This window comes from Ursus americanus, chromosome 29 (genome assembly GCF_024610735.1).
Source record: "Ursus americanus isolate L20-20 chromosome 29, mUrsAme1.1.p, whole genome shotgun sequence".
NCBI classification, from domain to species: domain Eukaryota; kingdom Metazoa; phylum Chordata; class Mammalia; order Carnivora; family Ursidae; genus Ursus; species Ursus americanus.
In genome coordinates this window covers 28634740-28649599 of record NC_142155.1, presented here as the reverse complement: position 1 = coordinate 28649599, position 14860 = coordinate 28634740, and the positions used below count along the sequence as shown (strand labels likewise).

The 14860-nt window shown below is 39.2% G+C and overlaps 1 protein-coding gene across 1 annotated transcript in view; it reads right to left on the bottom strand.

The window, feature by feature from the left end:
• Positions 1–341: 341 nt before the first annotated feature.
• Positions 342–14860, bottom strand: part of LOC123797339 (patched domain-containing protein 4) — a 51972-nt gene continuing 37453 nt past the window's right edge. The window contains exon 2 of the mRNA XM_045805149.2: positions 342–1657. Coding sequence (XP_045661105.2) covers positions 1154–1657 — 504 coding nt within the window. The 3' untranslated portion in view covers positions 342–1153. The remainder of the gene's footprint in view (positions 1658–14860) is intronic.

Sequence of the window (14860 nt, the reverse complement as noted above, 5' to 3'; positions counted from 1 at the left end):
TTGTTTTATAGAAGAGGAACCTGAGGCTTACCAAGATAAACTAACTTACTAGGGCCACAATGGACTTGGGTTTCCAGATCAAGAAGTTGGACTCCAGCAACCTACACTATAAATCCGTTTTGCTGTGTTCTCAAAGATGTTTGTTAACGTGAAAACAAAAAGGGCCCGGACCACCTAGAAGACTTTCTGACCACATACCTGCGTCTTTTTTATTTAATAATGAAACTGTAACTTACAGCTGATTTTAGCATGGGGAGTGGAAAGCAATTACTATACAGCTGAAGACTCTCCCGCTCATGTCAGTTCACCACCTACAGACCATTATTACAGCTCATCCTCCAAATCACTGCATGGAGGGAATTATAAGACATCTGACAGAACTCTTTTGTAGAACCACAGATATCACCATTATCATGGCTTTTCTGATACATTCCATCAGTCTTGTTGCTGAGCCATCACTCACGTTTCTTCCCGGACTTGATCTTCTCTTTTGCAAGAACACACACACACACACACACACACACACACACATACTTGTAGAGCATTTTCTAGACATTTATGTATGCCTGGGAGAAAACTTACAAGAAGGGATTGAGGATGCTCATTAATTATTTTCACCAGAGATGAAAGAAATTAGGGGATACGTCTTTAAGTGGTAGCAGGAAGGTTTAGTTTATATGGAGGTGGGGAAATAGAGTATATTCTCTATAAAAACTTTGAAATGAATTAATAAACCAAGATTAATGAAGTTTTTTGAGATTAGAATATACCAGTAGTTCTTTGAATTTTCATCCTATGCTATTCACTCTTCACCGTCATCAACTTGAAGATATCCGTGAATATGAACCACAAAATTTGTTCAAAGTAAGTTTTGGATCTCCATAATCCCTGACCTATAATATTTGAAGAAGCAGAGTACAGAATTCTAATATTGTGTAACTTAAAAATATCTGACAGCATTAAATTCCCCAACATAAATGGGAAGATGACTTGGTCAGACTAAAATTTCCAAAAGGCCCAATAAGGTGAAACGGACATCACCCCAAGTAAAATCCTACATAATCACACAGACACATCAGTGAAAAGTTAAAACAGATTTCTGCCTGAGAATTCAAGAAATGTACTACCTTGCCCCAAATTGGTAAGAATCCGATTACCACAAGGATGGATAGTTACCCATGGCGAAGAATGGGATTCCCAGCAGGGTGGAGTTGTACTTTCCATCGGTGATGAAGAAGATCCCTGCTGCCGTGACGATGGAGATGCACACTGTGAGCACCCCCAGGAGGCCCAGGAAGGGCTTGCTGCGCAAACAGTCCTTCATGGAGCTGGAGAGGGTGGCTGTGGTCAGGATCAGCACAAGGCTCACCAGGACCTTGCTCCTGGCCAGGATGCTGGTCTTATGAAAGTCTCTCCAGAGGCTAAAGGATGCTAAAGAGTAGAGCTGGAGGTCCTGGTGCTCCTCCTGGAGCTTCCTCATGAGCTTACAGAACTCATTCTCCCACTTCTCCCCTATGAGGTCTTGGGTGGCAGAGCCATAGGTCTGGAGGTAGTAGGTGATTTGAATGGCTCTGGCTGACTTGACCCGCTGGTCCTTGCTGTTTGGCACTTCCACTACCCCGCCCAGTTGGTGTCCAATAAAACTGTTCCTCCCATCCTTGAAGACAGAAAAAGGGGAGACTAAAGTTACTGGAGGGATGCACATTTCAAACAACAGATTCTTACTCTAAATGAAGGAACACAACGAAGGCAGATGTAGGCTCTTGCAATTGCGGAACCGATGTGGGTGGAATGGCATGGAAGGAGTTTATATTCAACCTTTAGGGTGTCATGGGATACCATGCACGATGATCAGATTTAGAAAGATGCAAAGAGGATTATGAAGCTGGACAAGATTCTCCACATGCATAGGAAAATGTACATAAATATTATTTCGATCTATCCCATCCGTATCCCCATTCCCACCGTTTCCTTCCGTAACAAACTGTTATAACTCCTGTACGCGGGATCAGGTTTGATGATTTGGTCTCAGCCAAAAGTGAAGCATGGGATGAGTTAACAACATTTTAAAACTTAAAGTAATAATTCATTTAATAAATATACACTAACATTTTCAGCGTTAACACACACACACTACACCAACACACGCACCCACAAACATCACAAACATCCATACTCTGGAGGTAAAACTGTATATTGCAGAACAAATCGAAGATACTGGGTTGTTTTTTGTTTGTTTGTTTGTTTTACAATTAATGTAATAGTGTTGAAAGGTTTTCTAAATATGATGTGAGCACCTGTTCACTCATTACAAAATTCCCTCCAAACACCCGCCTTGGTCATAGGTTGACCTTTTCCTCACAGAACACAGTGGACAAATCCCCCAAACGAAACTGATGAGATTTCAGGTGGGGTGGTCAAAAGTCATTTTTTTTTTTTTTTTTTTTTTTTTTTAGATTTTATTTATTCATTTGACAGAGACAGAGACAGCCAGCGAGAGAGGGAACACAAGCAGGGGGAGTGGGAGAGGAAGAAGCAGGCTCCCAGCAGAGGAGCCTGATGTGGGGCTCGATCCCAGAACACTGGGATCACGCCCTGAGCCGAAGGCAGACGCTTAACGACTGAGCCACCCAGGCGCCCCTAAAAGTCATTTTGATTTCAGAATTTCGCATGACACAGAGCAGCCAAGGTCATACGAGTTGGATATTTATAAGAGAAGCAATCACTTCTCTTTATGGTACACGCGAGGCGGACGATGAGTTGCTTAATTCAGAGCAGTAACTCTCAACCAGTGGGGCCTTAAGACTCAGAAAGAAATCCCTGGCAGCCATCACCGAATTTTCAACAAGTCGGGTATTTTCTTTTTTGCCACAGTTGTCATTTACTCCCATGGCAATGCTCTTCAGATATGATACTGAGGCCAATAGCAGGTTGCAAGACGGAGCATAGCATTGAAAACGTGCTGCGGGGACTGCTTAACACGCAGGCACAAAGGTAAATTTATGCTCTAACGAGAATTTGCATTTGCTACAGCAAGCAAGACTTTTATCTCACGAGGAGAGAAAAGTGTAGAGTCAGAGCAAGAAACAGTCCTTTCTGGAAGAGTAGTGTGGAAGGGCAACAAACCCAGCAGTCTGATAACTGTGGTGATTTTCACAGAACTGTGAGGCACTCTATACTCAAGGAGACACGTGTAACAGTTATGGTGAACTCGTTCAGTCCAGAAACCTATATCTGAGGTACTTGTTCCCGTGTATTTTTAACATACACCAAAGTAATTATAATACTCGAGAGCGTGTTGCAAACACAAAACGTTTCAGACATTTATAGAAAGTACAAGTGTTAGTAGGATCATTAAGAATTGTGAGGAAGAAATTTTGTAGTCACTTCACATACCCATTTTCCCCCTGCATGTTCAATAAAAGCAATTTTTCTATTTAATACAACCTGATCAACTCCAAATGAACAATATATTTCTAAATAAGAATTTAAGTTGAGTTTTTTTCCCCCTTTGCTTGGTAAATCTCCCACTTCCAAGGCATCTTTGTAAAATCTTCTTTTCCATATATATATAAAAAATTGAAATTTCAGCTGGAGGTTCCCAATGCTCTCTTTTGAAACCTGTGGGCTTCTCTCATGAGCTGCAGGTAAAAAGGTAGGAAAGCTTCAAAGAAGGAGTGGGGATCCTGTCCAAGCACTGACAGACTGGAATATGGTTTCCATTCTTTAAATAATCTCTATTCTTGCTCCTCAATTAGGCTTGTTTATTTTTGTTTTAAGCTTGGTATAATTTTTAGCTCCACCCTTGTTTCTACTTCTTTGAAATCCCGTCTGTGATGTGGACTTGTGCTTTTGATTATTTGAAAGAGAAAGTATTTTAAAAGCTATATTTATTCACTTAACAATGTGCAGTTCCATCTGTCTTTACTCATGGCTGTCATCAAAAAGATTTCCCAGGGATCTTTAGCAGCGGAACAAAGATTTATGCGTCCCTCAGGCCTCATTTGGAGATTATAGTGGATCAAAGAGGGCGCTGATAATGTGCCTGGACAAAAGTCAAAACTCTACCAAAGGCAATATATAGATTTTTAAATAACTGATCTTTATTGAGTTTGGCTAACTGCTCACCCTCCTTTTGAAGTTGTCTAATTTCCATTTCTTACAAAAATTACTTCATAAGAGATATGCTTTCATCCCATTATATTGAAATGAATGTAACAAATAGAATGAATTTCTCTGTCTTAATCTGGCATACTCCATGCACCAGAACAAAATAAACAAGGTCTTTAGATGTCCTTGAACAGGAAGCTCTGCTGAAAGGTCCACATTTTGCACAAGCCATTGGCCCAATCATCCTACTCAGTATAGATCTGAGAAATATTTCTAAGGCAAAATTCTACTATTTTGTAAAGGGTGGTAGAAGAGATTCCGAACTTTACCAATTCATGGCTGCTTCTATGTAGGAGAAACAAAGAATGAATGGAACATGTATTTTAATTATCCTCTGGGTAGAACTTCCCTGGACCTGTCAGGAGTCAGGAAGTCACGTGACCTGGGTTGCACCATGCGTCTCACACTAACTGGATAAGAAACGCTTGGCTGGTTCATTTCCCCTTGTAGGTTTCCATTTTATCATCTCTAAAATGAACAGATATGAATATATGAGTAAATGTTTACATAATATTGAAGTTATTTTTCAGCTCTATTATTCTATGAAAATACCACCTATTAAGTTACTCTGAAGAGAGCTGAATGTCAGAAATGATATCATTATAATAGAGCCATGAGTTGAGTATTTTTATGGCATAACACAATCTTACCAATGGCCAGGTAGGATATTTTTGTTTAATAGATGAGCAAACGTAGAGGCTCAGAGAAGGGAAACCTGTTAGTCAAAGTGATGAACCCAGGCTTCCAACGCGAATCTTCTAATTCCAAATCCAGAACTTTCTAGAATCCTATGGGGGTGATTTCAGGGAAGCCACTTTAGGTCCTAGTCTCCATTAAATGCTCTTTATGATTAAAACTTATTTCATGTGTAGATCCCTTTTTCCCCAATATTTTACTCTCCACTAAACCAACTGCCTACCATTTATGTTGATTCAACTTCCTCCTTTTTCAATAAAACCTCCTACATAAATTCCAAAGTCCCTTTAAGTGCAGAAATCCCATTTATGTCACCATGAAGATAAACCTTAAAAATATGACAAGATGGTAACACATCACTTCCAATACTCTCCTGTTCCAGTGTTTCACTGAATTGAACAGGCATCATTAACAGGGGATTCATCGAAGTTCCTAACTCATATCCTTGTGCCCACTTCTGCTTTTCTTCAGTCTATTTCTCCACCTTAAAGCCAGAGCTCGCTTGCACAGCTCTAAATGAGATTACACCATTTATACACTTCAAACCTACTGGCTTCCACTTACATTAGGAATAAAAGAAGAATTCCTTACCAGGTCTGCAAGGCCCGGCATGTCCCACTGATGGCTGAGCCTCAGACCTTGTCTCCCAGCACTCTTCTCCCCATGAACCTGTTCCAGCTTTCCCACCTTTCTTCCTACTGCTTGAACATACCAGGTTAATCTTCACCAGGTAGCCTTTGCAACTGCCACACCCTCTGCCTGGAATGCCTTCCTCCACTCTTCCATGGCCGCGGCTGCTTCCACCTGGGGGTTTTATCTTCAAGGGACCATTGGAACCACATGATCTAAACTAAGCGCCTCCTTCCCAGCCATCACTTCGTCACATAATGCTCTGCTGTCTTCTTCCTACAAAAGATTTCTATCTGAAGTGACCTTATTTAACCAACTAACTGCCCCTCCACTAGATTGTGTACTTGTCGAGAGTTGCCACCTTTCTTACCTTGCTTACTGGTAATTTCCCTGTGCCTAGCACACAGCCAGCTATAGAATGAACATTCCATAACATTTAATTCAGTTCGCCCTGAGGTATATATAACTAAGCTTACATTATTTTTTCAGAGACCATTTTGCTAAGAAGAGGAAAAGTAAGAGACAGCTCAAAGTGTTTGAGGACAATAAGACCTCAGATGAAGAAAGGTATATATAGAAATTAGAGGCTGGTACAGAAACACACACACACACACACACACACACACACACACACACACACATATTACTGGTTTTTTTTTTTTTTTCCGATCTCTTTACTCTAGTGTAACATTTCCCCCTAATATGTTTCCTCTTCCATTTTCATTGTATACCAAACATGTGGAGAAAGCTAGTCAGCTGAGAGGGGGACTCAGTGAGTACTTGGAAAAGGGTTCCTAGGCACTGTGGCCTGGGGACAAAGTCCCTTCAAGGAACTGAAGGAAATGAGGAAGTCTGAGGCTAGAGAGGAAGGCAGGGTCTTTTCAGTAAGAACCAGCAAAGCCTTGTTAAGGAGCTGGAGTTTAATTGTTCTGTGGTAAGAAACCACTGTGAGTTTTAAGCAGGGAACGAACGGCATGCTTTCCTATTTGGAGTGCTTGCTCATCGCACTGTGGCAGATGATTTAGGGAGTCAGGGTGACTTGAAAGGAAAGAGCTCCATTAGGAAGTCCCTGCAGCATTTCGAGTTCTTGATGCAGCTTGAAAAAAAATGTCAGCTGAGGCCGTCTGTGGTAGGTGAATGGTTCCAAGGTGAATTGCTGCATTTACAGGTCATGAGGCTGCCTCATGGCCAGGAAGCAGGGCATCATACTCTCTCTTCAGGAGCAGTGATGCCAGAAAAAAAAAAATCTTGGGTTCTTTAAGTCTTATCTCTTTTACAGTTACTATTTTGCAGCTCTTAAAAATTACCACCTGATCTGAAGCTTTACGGTGGAAAAGGAAATTAAAACTCTCAGAGACAAGATCAAAGAATAAATTCTTCAAGAGCTAGGAGAGGAAAGAGACATTAATGTCATAAACCACTGTGCAGAGAAAAGAAATATTCAATGATGCTTTGAAATTATAGGGGAGTAAGTGTCATATCTGCTCAATATATGTGCTAGGTTGCCATTAAGATACTTTCTGAGATTGCAAGATAATTTAGCTGCAGAGCTTCTGTCCAAGACAATTGTATTTCAGCTTTCATTGATGAGGCAGACACTGCAAGGATATTGGAAACTTTTAGATTGTCAGTCGTCTTTTATTGCTGAAAAGACAATCCTCCTATGTATCGTAGACGGTGACATTTCTAAAGGAATGGTAAAGTTTGTTGTTGTTTTTTGTTTAAATAAGACTTTCCCCCCTCTTTATTTCCTAACTTATATCCCTTTGTGTTATTCTCAATATCAAATATTGTAGGATAAACTACGATTAAATGAAATCACCACTATCTTGAATTTCCTCATCAGAGCTTCATGTTTAGTAGAAACAAGCAAATAATAAGAAAGCAGGTTCCTACATGGTATTTAGTTAAAGAAAAAAGAATCGAAACTTATTTTAAAAATGAAGGCTTTAGGGAGCCGTGGTGGCTCAGTCGGTTAAGTGTCTGCCTTTGGCTCTGGTCACGATCTCAGGGTCCTGGAACGGGAGCCCCACATCAGGCTCCCTGCTCAGCAGGGAGTCTGCTTCTCCCTCTCCGTCTCCCCCTACGCTCTCCCTCTCTCTCTCAAATAAATAAATAAAATCTTTTTTAAAAAATGAAGCCTTTAAAACATTAAAATGTCCTCATACAGAATATATTGAATTTCTTATGTGACATTACTCAACTAAGAGAGTGCAGTGGTGTATTTTTATTTTTTTCAAATAGGACGGTTAAAAAAATAAGCTTCATGTTGTTGAAATGAAATGCAAACTTAAGCCAACCAGACTATAAAATAAGTTTAACAATGCACTCTAGCATATCCCTTTTTAACACATGTGGCAGACTCGGTTCCAAGATTTCAGAACATTCTTTGCATCACCCTAGGTAACTCCTCCAGTCATTCTGTGAGGAAGGGCTATGTTGGAGTAGTTTCAGGTCACCAAGGAGGACACAGGCACCTCAGGAGAGGAAGTAATGTCAGGTTACACAGCTACTAAGTGGCATAGCCCATTGCTTATTCTTCTTTCTGACTCCAACAGGCATGTTCTTTTTTTTTTTTTTAAGGTTTTATTTATTTATGTGACAGAGAGACAGTCAGCGAGAGAGGGAACACAGCAGGGGAGTGGGAGAGGAAGAAGCAGGCTCATAGCAGAGGAGCCCGATGTGGGGCTCGATCCCATAACGCCGGGATCACGCCCTGAGCCGAAGGCAGATGCTTAATGACTGCGCCACCCAGGCGCCCCAACAGGCATGTTCTTAACACAACTGCACGTGTTTAAATAATTTATGAATATATTTGAAAGAAAGGAAGTATAAGATAGCAGTTATGTACATAGTCTCAAGAGTCCAACTGTCTCACTAGGAGTCCCAGTGTCAACATGGGCAAGGTGTGGAACTGTCTGGATGTCAGTCTTATTACGGGGTTAAAATAAGAATCGTAAGGCATTGTGAGGATCAAGTGTGCGAATGTATATAAAGCATTTAGAATAATGATCAGAAAGTGTTGGATATTATTCTTACTAATATGTCATAAATTAAATATTTGAATGATACTGTTTATTCACTTAGACATCTAAATTTTTCTACATTTCCCAGCAAGTATCTGTAATGAGAGAACACAGGGGACAGAATCCAGGCATCTGGCTCCACCTTCCAGTTCTGTTATTATTACAACAAGGTGACAGGGCATGCTGCTTGAGTTCTTTGGACACCAACTCCATTTCAAAAATAAAAGGCTTAGCGTATAGTATTTCTAAAGGTTTCATTAGATCTGTATTTAATGATTCATCCATGGTAAAGTCATTAGACACTGCAAAGTAGGCTAGAGAAATCTACCTTAAGGGAAAAAGCAATAAGAAGGAAGAAGAAACATATTGATGACCTACGTTCATTTCCATAGGAACAAGAAACTTTTTATCTTCTTTAAAATCTGGACCCAGTAGTTTTTCTCTCTCTCTTTGAATAATTTCCAGAGAGAATTCTTCTCAAATGGAAAAAGATAGAGAATTTGCCCAATTTTACCTAGATGTAAATCATCTCTCAGTAGCCAGATGGATTAATTTCTAATACAGTAAAATTCATTTTCTCTACAGATCTCTATTTCATGAGTATCCTGACCTCTCTATTGGTTTACTTTTCACATAATTAGATAAATACATTTAATTTCTCCTTTACTTATGCCAAATCTTTATGCAAATTTATTTTAGAAGTGTGGAAATAGAGTAAACATCTACATTACATGTGAGGCATGTAACAATGAGTTTTTGTTTTTCTGTGATTCGTTTTAGTAACCCTATATCCCCAAAATTTCAATTGAAAGCAATATTATTATTTTAAGTGAGTCTTTCACAAAGAGATCAATATAACCACTCACAGGCCATATCAAAGGACATTTATCTTTGATGCTCTTCCCCATAAAGGAAGCTGGCCATCATTCATACTGGACCATTTGTGGAATGTACAAAGGCCCTAAATACAGTGCCCCCTTCAGGAGAGGGATCGAAAGGCCTTCCACAAGAGCCTTTCCTTTGGGCAAGAAATTCTCCAAAATATACTCTAGCTTACAGCCACATGCTATACCTGAGTCATTAGCACCTCTGTATGGAAAAGCAGATCAGAGTAATAAGCTACAGAGGCAAACTTACGGTAGAGCTCAATCCCTTGATTGAGAAATCAAAATGGGAAAGAGGAAGGATCAAAAGCATAGGTAATTCAGGTAACTACATGGGGCCATTGTGTGGTGAAGTCTGGGCATACTCGAGAACGTGACATACAGATGGAAACAGTCAAGAAGGACAGAGTCATTCATTCATTGAAGACCTAGTCAGTGAACACATACTTTGCGTCAGCCAGCTCTCGAGGTTAGAATGATGAACAGTTACAGTTTCCATATTCAGAAAGCCTACGACTTTGGGGTGGAGTGAGAGATAGGGGGAAATAAATAAGCAGAAAGGCATTTAAAAATATATATGTAAGTATTAAGGGAGCAGTGAGAAGTAATCATCTAGCCTAGCAGGAACTAAGAAGACTTTCTTAAAAGGGGGATATCGTAGCTGAGACCTGAAGCATGAGTAACGATTATCCAGGTGAAGATGGGTATTGGTTGGTGGACATGGGGAAGGATGATCTTCTACGCAGAGGGAACAGCATGTGCAAAGGCCTAGAAAGGAGAATATGCATGTTGTGTTCCTGCGACTTTGAGAATGACTGGAATATACAGTGGGGAGAGGTGATGCAGAGATGAGTACTGGTAGTGAATATGGAGATTTGCTTATTCAAAAGCTCTCTTTGAGTGCAATGTGAAAAATGAACTTTCGGTGTGCCTTGGGATGGAGACAGACACTAGAGAGGGGGCACTGGATGGTTTTCTTGCCTTCGTCATAGCTTTATTTAAGGCAAGAACTACTGGATTATATGAGCATCATTTTTATTTAGTTATTTTTTTAGATTTTATGGAATGCAACCTATTCTGGAAAATAAATTTTCCTCACACCTAGGCCTTTTTCCAAAGAACATCTCTTCTGCAGTTCTCAAGACTCTTGGAGAAAAGCTTCCTTCCTAGAGGCACAGGAGTTGCTAAAAGTGATTTAGTTACTCTAATGATTCCCATAAATCTAATAAATCCAAACAATATATGTGTTGAGTGTCTGGGAAGGTAAATTGATAGTGTGTGTAGAAAACAAGATAAGGACAAATAAACAGAAGAAAAATATCTCTTCCTTGGAAGAGTGTGTACTTTCATTATAGAAAGAAAGCCTGTAAGATGGCGAGAAAATAAAGCAGCAGAGAGTATTACAACTCTGAAGACATTGCTGAAGAATGCAAATAACTGCTGAGGGCTGCAAAATTATATACATATGGCATGATCTCAACCATGCAAAAATAAATATGCACGCATAAATATTCAAAGGAAATCAACAACATTTAACATTGGCTCTTATTTGGTATAAAATTATAGGTCACATCTGCTTTCTTGGTTACTTGGGCTATTTTATATATATTTTTAAAAAACACTATTGACTCATCAACACAAATAATAAAAATAAATATGTTAAGGGAATGGCATGACGGGTAGTTAGGAATGGGAAGGATAAATTAGCTTCGACTGTTAATCAAATTGCACTTAGATAAGCAGTGAAAGAGGAGGTGGGCCAAGAATCAAGACTCCCTTGTTTCTGGGCTCAAGTCCTAAGCAGTCTGCCTTGTGGCTTCTAAGTCAACTTAAGTTATGATGGTTCATTCTTCTCCATGAAGGACTGTGGTTTTGCCCTTTGAGATGTAATGAACAGCAGTATTCTATCTAAAGCTACAGATAAATAAATAGCTTCCTGGCTGTGAGGGTAAGGTAAAGTGGTGACACTTAACTCTCCAGTTGACCCGACTTTGCTCTGGCTAACTGGCACTGGCTTTTCAAAGAAAAGATCATGAGAACTTTGGTGGCTTAGTATCACTTGTCTTCCATTGAACTTGAGTTACAAACTGACCCTCATGAGGTTCTTCTTAATTTTTGTCTTTGTATTGTTCCTTCCCATGCATTTTTTTTACTCGAAAACAGAAGCCAAATTAATTGACTAATCAAACAAAAGTTTTTTGAGTATTTGCTATACATAAAACATCACTCTAAGCAAAAGCTTTCTTTCTTTCTTGAATTATCCAGGTAATTGTAATCACAGAGGTCTAGATTATGAGGTTGGTTCCAACTTCCAGGAAATATGCCATTAATTTCTGCAGTGTGGGAATGGTATTACCATTTATGAACTTCAATTTTCTAATTTCTTCTAACTTTAATTTTTCTTTGTTTTCCAAGATTGTATAAAATTTTCATTCAATGGGATGCCTGGGTGGGTCAGTTGGTTAAGCCTCTGCCTTCAGCTCAGGTCATGATCCCGGGGTCCTGGGATCCAGTCCCGCATCAGGCTCCTTGCTCAGCAGGGAGCCTGCTTCTCCCTCTGCCTGCTCTGCACGCCGTTCCCCCTGCTCCTGCTCTCTCTCCGACAAATGAATAAAAAAAAAATCATTAAAATTAAAAAACATTTATTCAAAGGGGCCTCTACTGATAATTACTACATGCCGTCTTTTATCATTGTTACCTGTTTTACTGCTCTGTTAGCCTTCCAAGTTCAGTGAAGTTAGAAAATGAAGGTGATCTATTTCTTAAGCTAAAGGAAATGAATGAAATGAATTTGGGGCACATATTTCAAGGAAAGGTAGAGGAGTTTACATATTGGGGAAGAAAGAGAAACCTAGAGTGTAACCTTTATTTTTAGTTGTGGGCTCACCACAGCTGGGTCTTAATCCTTTGATAAAACAAAAGTGACACCTTTGCAAGTTTACTGAAGACTGAGCAGATGTTACTATCTCATCATCTTATATGAACTTCCTCCTCACCTCTTCTTTGCTCCCTCTCCTTGCTCCTCTACCTCTCCTGGCCTCTTTCCCCTGCCCTTTTTCCCCTCTCTCTCCTTCCTTCTGACCCTTTCTCTCAGTTTTCCTCTTCTTCTCCCTCCCATCACTGTCCTGCCTTTATTTGAAAGACAACTACCTCAAAGTCACGGTGAGGAATAATTATTGAACTATGTCAGTAAAATGCTAGATAAAGAATACAATGCTTTCTTAAGACCAGTTTATCTTCACTAAATTACCTTTCCTGTTTAATCCCCAAAAGGACAGACATGCTTTGAAAGTATCATGTGTGATATACATTCTAATGAGATCCATGAAATTGTTCTTTACTACTACCAAGAGATCCAGCCTTAAAGATATTAAAATAATGGAAAGCCTTTTGATAAAGCTCCGAAAGTAAGTACTCTCCTATCACGAAGCTCCACGTGGGTGAAATATTACTTCTCTTGGCATAGGAGATGACGGTGTAACGGCTCACCTTTGCAAGTGCGTTAACATTTTCTGGGTTGATGTGACATATTTTTCTCAAGTGCACGTGCTAATCTTTGTATCAAACTCTATATTCTTGGTTATCTAGCAAAGGAGCACCTGGATGCCTTTGGGAGGTAAAATTTTAAAAGCTAATAACATTTTTAAGATACTGGAGTAAAAAATTGATTCAAAACGAAAGTGTGTGTTTTTTGCTTGATAATTTCACTGCAAAAGATTATCCAAAAATCTTGAAAGATTTAGAAAATAATTTTCTGCTTGTATTTCTTGAGAGGAAAAGAACTGCTTTCCTGGTTGTCTTTAAGGCTAATATTAAATAAAAATGTCTACGTACAAATACTTGCCTGACGTAGGAAAGAAGTAACCCACTCAAGTTAAGCAAGGAAATAAGTCAGAAGCATATTAAGTTATGCATAGTAACTGTAAACTCTAGTTTTAGTAAGGAAGGTAAAATTTCATGTTATTTTATTACCTAACTCAGAAAAAGTCAATGAACACTCAACTATATGTGTTTTTATTTTATACTTGTGTGAGGTTTTTCAATTGGTAAGATTCACTATTTGACTCCACATGCCCATTTTTGGTTTGGAACATATGGTAACCTTAATAAGTTAGGTGGTAGTGAGTTACAGTGAGTAAAAACATATATGATGGATTCTCCCAAACTGTTTTGGCAACTGATTTATTTTTTATGCAATAGGGATTTTTATGCAATAGGGGAAAATACTAAGGCAGACAGTCTCATTATTATGAAAGCAATCATCACTGTAAATTTACTATTCAAAATTGGGCCAATTTTAAGCGGTCCGACCCACATTCTAGCCTTAGGGAGTTTAATTGCCTCCACTTGATAAACATGATTGCTGCTTCTTCCAGGCACACATAAATATCCCTAAAATCACCTAGCTCTGTTTCCTGGAGTTTGGAGACAATGTTTCTAATCAAAATTGCACTCCTGTTTTAGCTTGGTTTCAATTTACTTCTGAATTTATTAAAATAGTGCCAAGCTTCAGCAGCCCAATTTCTCATAATCTGACAATCAATATATTTTTTTTCTTCCACAAATCACTACCTTTCTTTCTAAAGCACAAAACTTTACCATAGAGAATTCTCTTGAACCAGTTCCTTCAAAGTGTTAAGAAATGAACTGAGATCTCTTGCCCATTCTTCAACATATATAAGGCATTCTAGAGGTATCACAGGCCACATGGCTGGCAAGAGCAGTTTGCCTTTAAGGGACTAGAAAGGTCCGTCTGTAACTAAAGGCACCTGGTGAAGGAGCCTCTCCTAGTTTCCTTATTTTATCACCTCTTTAAGTTTTATACATAAAAGGGCAGAACGCAAAAGCCAGTTGAGGTGATTTTGCGTCCACGTGGTTTCCTTTTGTGTTTGTTGACCCATTATCTTATCACCCTACTGGATTGTTCAGAGAAATATAATTTCATCAAAATAATTTACAGCAAACTTTGATTTTAATATGTTTGCTTCAGTGTAATATTTCGTGCTTGCTACAACTACATGTTCTCTCTCCAATATTCTGTAACATCTCACAGGCATCACTGATGCTGATTCGAGGATGCTAAGAACGCTGTGTCTATCACGGTGTTAATAGAAATCCAGTGTATTTCATCTCCCTCAAGGATAGCAGCTATTTTCATTCAAATGACTTGATTATATTAAAGTGAAAGGAAGGAAAAAAGCTACAGAATGAGAAATGCAAATACAAAAAGGACACACAAAGACATGGCTTCCAACTTAACACACCCAACACAGAACCAGTTTTTTAGAACACCTGCTACAAATGAAACTATTTTACAGGCAAAACATATGAAAGGCTGGTTCATTGTCCTAAAGAACATTCGCCGTCACTCTGCTTTACAGCCACACAGGTTCATTTCCTATGATTTTGCAAGTAGTCAGAGAATTTGAGGCGACTATGTCACACCTTCCTTAT